General features: G+C 34.3%; 1 protein-coding gene across 2 annotated transcripts in view; it reads left to right on the forward strand.

The window, feature by feature from the left end:
• Window positions 1-13,406, forward strand: part of LOC143223482 (uncharacterized) — a 130,116-nt gene that overhangs the window by 109,238 nt on the left and 7,472 nt on the right. The window contains exon 12 of one of the 2 annotated variants that reach the window (XM_076451525.1): window positions 13,043-13,094. In XM_076451525.1, the coding sequence (XP_076307640.1) occupies window positions 13,043-13,094 (52 nt within the window). Of the gene's footprint in view, window positions 1-13,042; window positions 13,112-13,406 lie in introns of both variants that reach the window. The other variant, XM_076451526.1, reaches the window with a different exon arrangement.

The following is a 13,406-nucleotide window of genomic DNA, read 5'->3' on the forward strand; positions in this document are numbered from 1 at the left end:
CCTTTCCCAGTTACATTAAGCTTTACTTTCCAACAGTCTCATTCCCTTTGAGTGTTGATAAATATTTTCCCATGGTTGGTATTTTTGCCTTCTTAGTGGAGAAGAGGTCAATATTCTATCAGTACATTTGCATCAGATTTGATATAGAGGTGTAATTCTCTTTCTTTTTGTTAGCTTTTTCATCTATTTTTTTCCTACCAAGACACATACATCTAGGTGATGGTCTTACCATGCAGTTGATAATGCTTCATGTTTTCTGTTATCTGTCTGGGAATGACCAATCATTCTGAATTGTATGTAGTACTGCTCATGAGCCATTCATAAATAATATGTTAATAACATCGTCTACTTGCAGTTTATGGCCTTCAGAAATTCAAAGGAGAGCTTGCTTTGTGGCTTCTAGCCTCATCTTTATGCCACTTCCGAGAAGTTTGGATGCTCTCCAGACTTTTGTAGTATGTTGTTACTCCACAAGTTAATGAATTCCCAACTTGCTGTCTAATAATTTATGGTACAGGATCCATCTTTGGTACTTAAACCAATTGACTGCCCACAATATCTCTAAGTAGATGCTTAAAGTCACCTTCTACCAACTTTAGATTTTGTATCCAGGCTGATTTATGTAGAGCCTAATGCTACCACTTGTTTTCCACATGGAAATTTTTGAAATCTGGTGCTGAGCAATTATTTCAATGTGGCTGCATGGCACCTGTCCACCTCCCAGTCTCTTGAGGTGCCTTTAGACAGTTCCATGCTTGGTTGGTGTTTTTAATGTTGTTGTTGAAATTGGAATATCCCACACGAAAAGGGCAGTGGCTTTATGATAGAATGCATGGCCTTTACACCACAAAACTCTTGTGAAGGTTTTCTTTGTCAGTATTGTTGGCTCTTTGTAATGCTGCTGAGACTTGTGAGGTGTAATAGGACCTAATAGATGGCTAAAGTACAAATGAGGATCAGTTTTAAATGGGTGTTTTTTTATTTTTTCAATCTTATCTAGCTGTATATACCTTGTACAGATCTTTAACAGTGCATAACTGAAGAAAGGTGGATAAGACTGATAGAACATAAGCAGGAAATCTTCTTCAGTTCCATTTCATGCTGCGATATTCATTGCAAAGATGTTCTTGGTAATTTGAGTTATCAGTCATGGTTCTAATAATGCCACTTTATCACTTCTTCCAAATAGAAGTAATCCAAAAAGGTTTGTCTGGTTTGAAGTAAAGGACAAAGCTACACAATGGCTATTTGTGTTCTGCCCATCTCAGACATATAAACCCAGTTTCTAGTATTACAAGTTCACAGACATACTGCTGTGCTACTGGATAGCTGCTGAAAAGAATGGTGATGGTTCTTCCTCATCAGCGTATCTGTTGGTGAATAAGTAGAACATGGCTATGGCTTTGATGATTATTCCTCTGTCCTTGCATTATCTACTCATTATGCTGCGAGATGGTTGCATCTTGCCTTTAATTGAATCTTTGTGCTTCTTCTGTCCATCAAAATGTTATCAGTAAAGGTTAGCACATTGCATTTGTTTGGACTGTCAAGTTGGTTAGATCCATGGTGAAGATGTTGAAGAGGACTGGCAAGAGTAGTGATCCTTGAGGCACACTATATCTGATAGTAATCCAGTCTGATTGCTAACTTCAGGGCTTCATGATGCATCTTTTGGTATTTATTGCAAGACCCATCTTACATGTGTTATATTCATATTTACAATAAGCATTTTCAAGGGAAGATTGATTCAGTAGAGCTAAGTAAAATAAGGTTGATAGCTGTACAATGGAGAGCAGAATGTAAACCTTTGTTGTTAAAAGTTCCACCCTCTTCCCAGGTTGGGGTATCAGACAGTAACATCTAAAATTTAGTATGATGTGCAATGTTATTAATGTACACACTGATGATTTTAATGTGTGTGGGTAACTTTAAGTATCATGATTTTAACTTGCATTAGTGTTTGTTTCTCTAAGCATGTGAGTGTGAATTCCTCAGAGTCTCAGGGAAGAATATGAAGTTATAAAACTCAAAGCACTTCTCAAGACAATATTTGTGTCTACTAATATTACAGTAACCTACAGTATGATGATAGCAAAAACCTGATGCATCTTTATATGTGTTGTGTACCAGCTGAGTGTTTAAATTTCAGTTTCTCATTTCTTCTACTTTTCCTGTTGATTAGTGAAATTCTCCCACTGAATATACACACTCCATTGTTTCTGTGGGCAACCATCTGGGTATTATTTTTAAACACATTTTAATTTTTATGCAGTACATTAATTACTCAGTGTTCAGAACTGATTCTAACTCCATACAGCCTAACAAGACAAGAAACTGATCTCAGGGCAGTAACCTATTAGAATTGGTCTGTTGTTATTGAGGTAGGAACATAATGCCCAATAAGATATAAAGATATTTTCTCACAGTAGAGAAGCCTCCTTGATGTAGGAAATTACAGCAATTTAACCCTGCCTGTAACTGGTGACTAGACATCTTCTCGTTTTCTCCAAGTAATAGTGTGTAATGAATTACCCTACCCACTTGATGATCTCTCAACCTATGAACCTATCTGGTTCAACTTTCAGATAGTTTGCTGTTTATCTCATATTATACAGATTCATCTGTCATGATGTTGTGCATGACTAGGTTCAAGGTGATTTAACACTGGAATTGATATTACCAATAGATCAGTTCCCATTTCAGATTTGATGCATTGTAAAGTCCTAAAACTAAACCAAAGTAAATTCACAATTAATCAAGTGTTAGTTCTGCACTTGTACTTACAATGAATGTTCAGTAAATTTGATTGTAAATCTACCAAATCTTCATATTCATCAATTTTGTAGTGTACCTAAGTAAGCAATGTGGCACATTCATACTTAAATCTATAAACTGTAGTTGGTTACTATGAAATTAATTTGTTTTATAGTTAAGTGCAAAGTTACAGAATGGACTGTCTTTGCTGTGCCCACCATGGATATTGAAACCTGGTTTTAAGCTTATTAATCCACAGATTTACCATTGGGGGCTGTGCTATTAAAACTATGGAAATAAGCCTACAGAAGTGATTGATTAAACAATTAAAAACTTTATCAATGATCTCAATTCCTGGCACTTGATGATTATTTATACAGGTCACTAACTCTACAAAACTTAAATCATACCTAATCAAATGGTAATTTAGACTTATAAATAGAGCTAAATAAATTCTATTACAACTATCCCTAGACCATTGTAAAATATTTTTTTTATTTTATCTTGTACTTCATTTTTCTTTTATTTAGAAGTATTAGCTATTACAGACATATTTCTTATAAATTACCTCTATTAACCTGCCACTGTAATTCACTACACTTGTTCAGTTTTTATACTAAAATAGGTCTTACTTAGCATAAGACAAATTTAAAGTAGGATTTAGGAACATTGAACGACTTTACATCCCAGGTTTAATTCTCTGCTGTGATTGGTTAAGAGCACCTCACATGGTATGAAACATTTTTCACTGTTGCTCAGTTGTCAAGGCTGTTGTTTTAGATAATATATATTAACAGAACTTTGAAAACAAGTTTTTTTTTCAGCACAGTGAAAACATGGGATTTGCTTCTACTCTAATTACAGACTATTTGTTCACACATTTTTTATGATGTAAGATTTTAATTATTCAAAGATGAAGAATTACAGAATTATTTAGGTATTGAAATTTTGTGAAATATAATTTTCTTCAACATAGTTAAAACAATCTTTCTATATAGCCCATAGATTGCTATTGAAAAATTGCAGTTTTTTATTCTTGTTTTTGACTTTCTTTTCTATACAGAATTCCCTAAGATCATGGATATAAATAGTGGTGGTAATGTTTAACAAATATTACAACTACAAGCAGTTCTTTATTCTTCATATAGTATAAGCCTTCAGGAGTGCTCAGTGAATGATTAGCAAAAACAGGTAAATGCTTCACCCCTTCCTGTACCTATGACAAAACCACCCAAATTTCACTACCATTGGCAACTGTGCCGAGGACAAGTGGAGAATCTCGATGATGATAAGTCAACACTGATATTTCAAATAAGATAGGTTTTAGGGACTGGACTCTTCTTTGCACTTATGAATTTATAAAAAAAAAACACATGTGAATCATAGTCAGTAAAGACAGAAGTGGAATTATCTTGTATAACTTTGCCACAGACCATTGATAATGTGAGAAAAACCCCAAAAGCTGTAGTTTTCATTTGTTGGAAGGTAGGGTCTAGTATCTGATCACAAGATTTTTTAAAGAATTAATGGATGCTTCATCTTTATGAACCATGCCATTAAGAAACTGAACTTTTATATGCACATTCCTGTTTTTAATTTCTTGTCTATTTTCTTGAAGTACTAGAATACCAGTTTCAGGTTTTCAGATACACCTTTAAATGTGTGATGAAAGACAAGTGTGCCATCCATATAGATATCTCCTCTCTCATATCAGTCTTCTCAGTGCGTGTTACATTGCTGCTCAAAAGTTGTGGTGTTGTTACACAGACTGAATGGTATGGTGCAGAAATTATACACTGTCTTGACTGCTGAAAACAGTGTAATATCTACTTTCATCATCTGGTTCAACTTGCCAATATCCAAAAAAAAAAGGTCTATTGGACTGAATCAGTTGGTATCTTCCAATGGACTGAGATGTTAATCTATCACAATTGAGGCAAAACAGTGATACTGCATTCACTCATTTAAAATCCACACAAATATTTGGTGTTCCTTCCATTTTTTTTGACAGTTACTACTGAAATGATAGAGTGTTCTGAAGGTTGTATTATTCAGTCTGCTAACATCTCAATTTAGCACCTATCTATACTGCTGATGAAAAAAAAAACATACATAATTTACCTGTTGTAAAACCAATACTGGCTAACATTTTTTTTGCAATAGGTTTCATCCCTAAAATGTGAATGCTTAAACTACTTTTGTTCAGCATGCAATGTTTTCAAGACAAAGTCAAGGATGCTCCTTTCGCTTCAGTATTCACCATGATAAAGTGTTTAACCAAATGACTTAAGTACTTGTTAACATGGAGGGTGTGTTACACAGCAAGTTTGAGTAAGATTGTGGTTACTCCAGTAGCCACTAAAACCTCGGTCTTGTGCAAGTGTATCATTATGAGCACATTTAATGTAATGCCAAGTCTTTGCTTTTCTGGACTTCTATGTTAGATGCAATATGACTGCTGCATTCACTCCAGTTGATAGCCAGATCAAACCTAAATTCTTTTAGCTTGATTGGTGTAGTAGGTGCTGTAGCTGTTGTTGCTTGTTACCAACCTTTGTTTATGTGTTTGTTGGCATGAAAGGTGAATGCACCTGGTTTTCCTGTTTAACAGAATATGGACATTCCCACAAACAGTAATCTCATTGCAATATAAACAATATGTATAAGCAGCCATGTGATACTGAGGGCTTCATCCACATGTTTTGAACTTTAAATGATATTCTCTTCTTTCAAGAATCAATTCTTCTATGCCACAACTCATTGAGGACTATTACAATTGTCAAATTGCTTTTCATCCAAGTGTTATATATATTAAACACAGTACTATTAAGACTTATCATATATTATGCCACTTGTCCCAAAGTTCATCCATATCAAAGAAAAAGATTGCTTAAAATGTTCAAAGAATTGATCAACTTTTATTGCCCCCTTTTAAACTAACAGGTTCCTGTCAGCACACCCATTTCATTATGAGCGTAATGTAAAACAGATAAGCCTGTTACATTAAAAGGGGGTAGTATAAGTTCATCAATTCTTTGAACATTTTAAGCAGTGTGTTCTTTGAAATGGATGAACTTTGGTTCAAGTGGCATAACATTCACGAAGATACCTGCATCTCTGGACGTTGAAAATTAGGCATCCCCTAAAGTGCAGAGATGCAGGTATCTTCATCAAAGAATCACTTTAGAGTGAAGGCCATTATGAAATAACTTCATATGTTATCAAATGCCATACTTTCAGGATGTTGCATTCTTCGTAAAATTTGTTGTTTATCTAATACTGGATGACTCAGCATGCAGTAGTGCATGCCACTGTTGCCATAATAAAGAGTGTGACAAAACATTTTATTACATCCCAGACTTCTCAGCTGTCTGATGCAGTTGGGAGCATTAACAGTATGCATTACCAACTTTGAAGGCTCTTTATTACCTTCTAGATTGGAACAGGAAATCATTTATTCCACCTGAGGCCATTTCAGTGAAACACAAAACACTGCCCAATGTGCCCCTTCCATAACACAACTACAGGTGTCTCAAACAGTGTTTTGTGATACCTAGGCTTACAAAGAAGTGCCTTGGTGTCTCACAGAGACCACCCTGAGTAAATATTGGAACATTCATCCCACTTGATGCCACCATGATCTTTCCTTGCCATCCCATACCTCAGACCGTGAGAAACATTATTAGCACTTGGGATAACCCAGCAACACATCCAAAATCTTATGATACTGAAGACAAATTGAGAACACAGAGAGTATATCTCCTAGTCTTCACTTAAACCATTCCTTTTCATTCTCTGCCAGTGTTATTCATAAAGGTTATAGCTCCAAGGAGTCTGATGGGGAAAAAAACAAACTACATTCAACAAAACCTGTGAAATAAGAAATATTTTAATTATATACAAAAATATTTCTCGAGTAGAGTAGTCTCTAGTATTCGGGTATGTCAGATATCTGAGGAAAATTGTTTATCTGCACAGCTTTCTTTTGCTCAGGATTAATCTACAGAATCAATCACAACATGTTATTCTTTAAAGATATCTTCACTTGAGACTTACTCATAGAAACTGGCTAAAGGAAGTGCACACGAATTTAATAATTAATTTCACTTTATTTGTCCAACTGACAACATCACCATGTGATCTTTGTTTCCTCATGGCATTGGTCAGCTGTTATATTAGCCAAAATCATAACCTGCCAGCAAAGGATATTATAATGCCAATCATTCTAACCCAGATAGTAAATGTTATTGTAGTAGCTCAATTGTAAGAGACATCATATACTATAGATAATATAGAAACGTAGCAGTTAGAACACGCTAATATAAGGGCTTCTGGCTCATGTTTTGTCACCATTACAACACAAACTAAATAACTGAAAAAATATGGTTATTTCCACATCACTAAAGCAAGTAAAAAAGATATACATGTGTGCTACACTTTCCTTGTTTCTCCTCTTACCAATAATTAAACTTAATTTTAAAACCAATAACCTTTAAACTCACAACTTTGTTGCATAGCACATTAAACTTTATTCATAATAATCACAAATTCTTTAACAATAATTTAAACTGAAATCTACATTATAATACTCCTAATAATGTCTAAGTGAAAATCCAATTTAGAACAATCTTTTGACTTTCACTAAAAGATAAAAACATACTCATTAAAAGCAGTTCATTTTTAGATTTAAAATTTTAAGTTTTAAAATCCACATAATAATGATACATAAGGAATAAATAATCACAAAAATAAGCCTTTTCATACAGAACATATTTAATTCTTTAACGTAAAAAACACAGTGGGCAGGTACAATGATACAAGCTGAAAATAAGTAAAATGCAAGAAAATACCCCCACCCCAGTTTAAAGGTTGGAAAGACTAACTAAAAACTAATCATGAAAGAAGAATAAAATGAGAGAATAGCCTTTAATGATTACATATAAAATATTAAATTTAACAATGCAAGAAAATACAACACTTGAAGCCAGCTCTTATTCCTGTTTCAAAACAATTTTCTAATGAAATAACATTTTGGAAATTTGCAGTAGAACTGTTTGCTTATCAAAACTACTGCAATTCATATTGATGAAAATATTCTTAATGCTACTAAATATAACACTAAATGGGTACACCACATGTATATACTTTTTTACAATATTTTAGTCATCATTTATGGATTCTGTGTACCATTGACAGTTTCACTCACTTATTAATATTTCAAATTACTCAAGATATATTTGTATAATATTCATTAATAATAAGCATGAAACTGTTCTATTAAACTCCAGATAAAATTTATATTTTCCCCTCTTTTGTCACAGTAAGAAACTATTACTATTGGCTTTTCCAAGAAAAATCCACAAATGTACGTAATGTCCTCACCTCAAAATTTAAATATTCTTCCAACATTATTGAAAATCAAGGTACATTGCATTTCTAGTAACACTTTTCAGGTTAGTAATCACACTTAATTTTCTATATTTTAGTTCTTACCATCAAGATCAAATCTTGTGTTTCCATTCTCTCACTATTTTATTACCTGTATTATTTTTGTCTCATTATTTATTATCATTCTCTATACATAGCTGCTTGATTTACTTTAAGGTGTTTAAAACATCTATGAAGGAGTGAATTTTACATTTTAAACCCCTATATTGACACATTTATTTTTGTTGACATTTGCACGTTGGCATTTACAACTGCCACCATTATGTACCATCAAATACTTCAGTAATTTATCCAGCTTACCTCCAACTACTGCAAGAAAAACTAGGGACCACCACATTAACTTTTATTTTAAGCTTCACAAAATATACAAACAATGGCAGAATTCAGACAAATAAAAAGCTCTCAGACTAAGTTTATTTACCAAAATTCAAATTCAAACAATTTTTATATTTAAAAATGGCTGGTATGGATACAGAAGGCACTAGTAGAGGAGCAAACAATGTTTCGACCTTCTTCGGTCATCTGTGAACCTGATGATGACCAAAAAATGTTGAAACGTTGTTTGCTCCTCTACTAGTGCCTTCTGTATCCATACCAGCCATTTTTAAATATATAATTTTCTCTGAAAGTGTTTTCTCGTCATCACAGATCAAATAATTTCTGCTATACTCTAGTATGTGCTCGGAAAAAGCCAGGGTTCTTCACTGATAACAGATCCACAGTACCTTGCATAAAGATCTACAAAAACTCTAGTAACCACTAAATGATATGCTCTGTATAGTTCTCACTATTTACCTAACCTCTTAAATGACATTTCACAGCAGAAAATTCGCTCAGCAGTTTGGAAAGCAAGGGATCATAACATCCTTTCAATCACGATTGACCAAATTATCGATAACACTGTGATAATTTCACAATGTAATACATAAAAGATATCTCAATATTACTTGATAGCTTGAAAAACCAAAGAATGCCACTTCCTTTCAGCCCATGTTTGGAGAAATCAGCAACTTTCCTATCTTTATTGATCAATCAGTAACTCTAAAGTGTAGTGCATTCACTATGCTTCCAATAATACTTTATAGCTCAGAAAGGAAGGGGTTACATCACTCTTTCATTCAGTAGTATCCCAGTTACCTGACCATTCTACTTTTAATAATTGCATAGAAATTGCAAAATGTAGTGCATACGTTACAGTGTGCACCACCTGAGTTTGTAAAGCAACACATGCTACTAACTTTGAAATCATCATGCTCTCAACCTAATGATCATTCTAGCTTTGATGACCAATTCCATCCATGAGGATTAGGAGGACAACGTTGATGATTTGCTTGCCAATGGAGCTAGAAGTCATTTCCAGTTCCAGTAATTCCTCAAATGGTTCACCAAAGGCTCCTGTAAATATTTACACCTTTCACTCCATCATCAAGTAGGGCAAGGTGACACTGGGCTTTATCCTTATCCTCCTCTGACCTGTCCAAATCTTATCCACACTTCAGGTCAGCCAATGTATAAAGAGGTTGTCTGCAATGTTTAAGTGTTTCTCTTTTATTGTAGCTCATACATTAGGAGATTAGCTTCCCAGATCATCAAGCACAGACTAATCCAATTAGAACCATGTTGCTTTCATGCAGCTGACAAGTATCACAACTATGCCTCATAACTACCTTAGAATAACTTCATTCAACATCTGATCATAGCATTTCTGTCATCACGGTGCCTTCCTGAGTTGTTGTCAGGTGTATTTGGTTGGATCGTTGTCATTAATTTCAAATACTACACCAACTCTTTGGGGTACTGAGGGGAATTTCTCCTGATGGAAAACAATACATCATGTTCTTATGGGGGTAACATTTCCTGTTTGAATATGAGCAAGTTTTATGAACACTGGTCCCTGTTTCATTGTTTTATGTGTCATAACTATCTATAGTAACTATTTGTCACAGTACTGTTGTGATTACCAAACTTTGCAAGCATCTGCAATGTAATTGGTACTACTTGTTTCACCAAACCATCAGACTAGGGCTGATAAATTGTAGCATGACTCTTCCCTACACCTACTACTTTAGACAATTTAGCAAACAACTGGCTGTTCAAGTTACCTCCATGATCCATGTGAATTTCCCCAGTGCTCTGAATTGAGCTGTTCAGTTCTCATCAAATACATCTGCAGTCTGTGCTAGTGTATTAATCACATATATGTTTTAGCCCACCTTGTGAAACAATTGGTGACAAGTACACAGTGATCCCTTGCAAACTCCAAGGTACGAGTCTTGGCACCACAGCACATTACTCACAATGAGAGCCATTATAGAATGTTACCACAAGTACACATTACATCTTAATATCCTTAAGTATATGTTCTATAAATGTTGGAGTATTAATTCAGCAGAGCTGTGAAAACCACTAGCTGCAGCATGGTCAAGGCTGTTAACAATGATTAGAATAGATTTTTTGCATTTACAATCACTTCTATAAAAAGGTGTTGTGTTTATATGGCACCAAGTCACTATTGCTTAACCAAATTATCCATATGGTTATGTACTCATGTCTTTAAGTTGCTCTTGCTCTGTGTGGTTCAAACTGTCATGATGATCATCAGCCAATGTCTGCAGATGTGATGCGGGCCTTACATTTGCCCTCAGTTGAGGTGTGACAGACATTACACCAGCACTAATGCTAGCATCAGTTAGTTCCACTTCGCTTATTATACCTGTAACAATTTCAGAGTCTAGGTGGCTAGTTGATTGTCCATAATTATAATATAAGCAACACTATGTCTTTATCAATTATAAGATATATATATTCCTACACTATTTCTGTGTTTTTGTTTTTTGACAGGAATCAGTTTGTTCTGTGCATGGCTTCTATAACCATATTATTTATATACTTATAGAATACCTGGTGTGCAAATGAAGATACCATTATTCTCTTTACTACATATACATACACTTGTACTGTTCACTGTTACTGGGTAGCATTGGATTACTTTTCCAAGGAACATCAAACTTATCCACTGCACTGGCAAAACAGACTTTGTAGTATGTCCACCTCAAGGATGTCAACTTGTGAACAGAGAATGGAAGTTACCTTTATGTGTGCAATACTTGACTAAGCTGGATATTCTCTCCCATAACATTTATGGAATTTGTCAGAATGAAGTTGGTATTTAGTGGCTATAACGGTAGTCTACTTTGCTACTTGACAAAGTGCTGATACTGTGGGTTAGTGGGCATCTGATAAGCTGTTGGCTGGACATCATAGCCCTACCATCTTTACTGGGATGCAAAGTACAGGCAGACCTTGTCTTAGCATGTGTTCAGACCATGCTGCAGCATGTACCCCATGGAAGGACCTGTATCGCCCTGTCAATTGAAGAGAGACATGATTGTGTCAAATTTCCATACTGTGAGAGTTGCTGGTTGTTACCTTCCAGTTGGGTTTGTCCACCACAATACAATCACAAAAGTTACACCATCTGTTGGTGGAGTTGCCTCTGCAACTGCCAATGCAGGATTCTTCTTTTCCATGACTAGTTTAAAGTGAACACCTTAAAGCATGTTATGATGGATGCAACTCCTCCAACTAATGGTGCTCATTGTACAATTGCTTGACTCCAGCTCTTGCAAACTAACATTGAGTTAACAGGGAAACTTTTAACTCATACCTTGCCCAATGGAACATGGTCTTTGCCTGTGGGTGACTACTGCCTCATATAATACACAAAAAACTCTTATTGGCAGAAAACATCCATTATGGATGTGTCCAGTCTGTTTCCACTTTTTACCAGTGGCCTTGACCAGGGCTGGAGCTATTATTCACTAAGTTGCTGTGGCTTGGGAGTTCAGTAATGGATCTCCTCATCTATTATCTAATTTGCCAGGCCTCAAACCTTTCTTACAAACCTCAATTATTATGTTTCCCCATTCTTCCAAGATTAATCCTCATGGATGACATCTTTTTAGGTGGTTTGGGTGCACACTAAAAATATGTCACAGATCTTCACAACTTTTGGAAAAGTTCTACATGCAGGAAAAGGCTTCTCATAGACTCCTCTCTGCAGCTTAAATAATAACAGAAGTTTCTTTAAGCCTCTATTTTATTCTGATTATTATAATTAGAGGTAAATTTTCTTATTTATTATGGGTCTATATACAACAAATAAATAGATATACAATTTCCACTAGTATCAAACCATGACAATATTCACCTACCCAGGTCACATCAGTAAGTAGTTTCAGATAATGTTACTTTGGAATTTAGGCTTACTAGTTAGCAGTCCCACCATAAATATATTTTTGCCAGTGTCTAACCATAAAAAAAAGTTAAAAAGCCTTTCACTATGTTTTTTTTTCAATCAAACACTTATCTACTTGAGAGTAAGTAATGATTATTAAGTTTTTTTGACACTTGATAAAAAATGAATTTCATTACCTTACATTATAAAAAAAAATATTTTTTACTTCTGTATACTGGGAACTTTTGTTTTCAATATTCTGCTAATTTTAAACATTCTTAACTCTGTAGTTCAGCATTTTTGTTTTATTAACCCTTGCTTTACTACACATTATATGGATAAAATTTTATTAACAAAAATAAAATAAAAATACTTAGATTGTACTTACTAATATAGAATATTATTTATGTTGAGATAACCATACATACTAGTGTGCTAGGCTATAGTAAGCAAATATTTGTTTCACGTGTATAAGGCATACTTTGTAAAGGTAATCATGGTGTAGAATAAATATTTCTTTCATAAGATTCAAAGACAGATTTTATCTTAGTTACACAATGCTCTGTTGTTAATTAAATGAGTATTGTTTTCTGTCTGGTGTAGAACCACTTACATAGCAGAAGTACCAGTGAAGAGGCCCTTTCCACCAGCTCTGGTAATGACATTAATGTGGTGAGCTTAAAACTTTAACTTTATTGTGCAAGATAAAAACATTTTAAATATTAATGTATTAGACTGACCTGAACACATGAAGTTTAATCTTGAAACTTTTATTTTAACTTTATATATTCTCAGTCTATTAATTTCACATTACATGAACGACAGATGTATTGCAATTTTAGTCTTGGCTTTTTAAGTCTGAGTAGGTAATGCGACTTAATCTTGGTGCGTTAGGTTAGGAGATTCATTTTTAAGTACATACTTATTAAAACAAGGATCATAATATTTCACTAATCTTCCTTCTAAT

The sequence above is a fragment of the Tachypleus tridentatus genome, chromosome 8 (assembly GCF_004210375.1).
Source record: "Tachypleus tridentatus isolate NWPU-2018 chromosome 8, ASM421037v1, whole genome shotgun sequence".
NCBI lineage: Eukaryota > Metazoa > Arthropoda > Merostomata > Xiphosura > Limulidae > Tachypleus > Tachypleus tridentatus.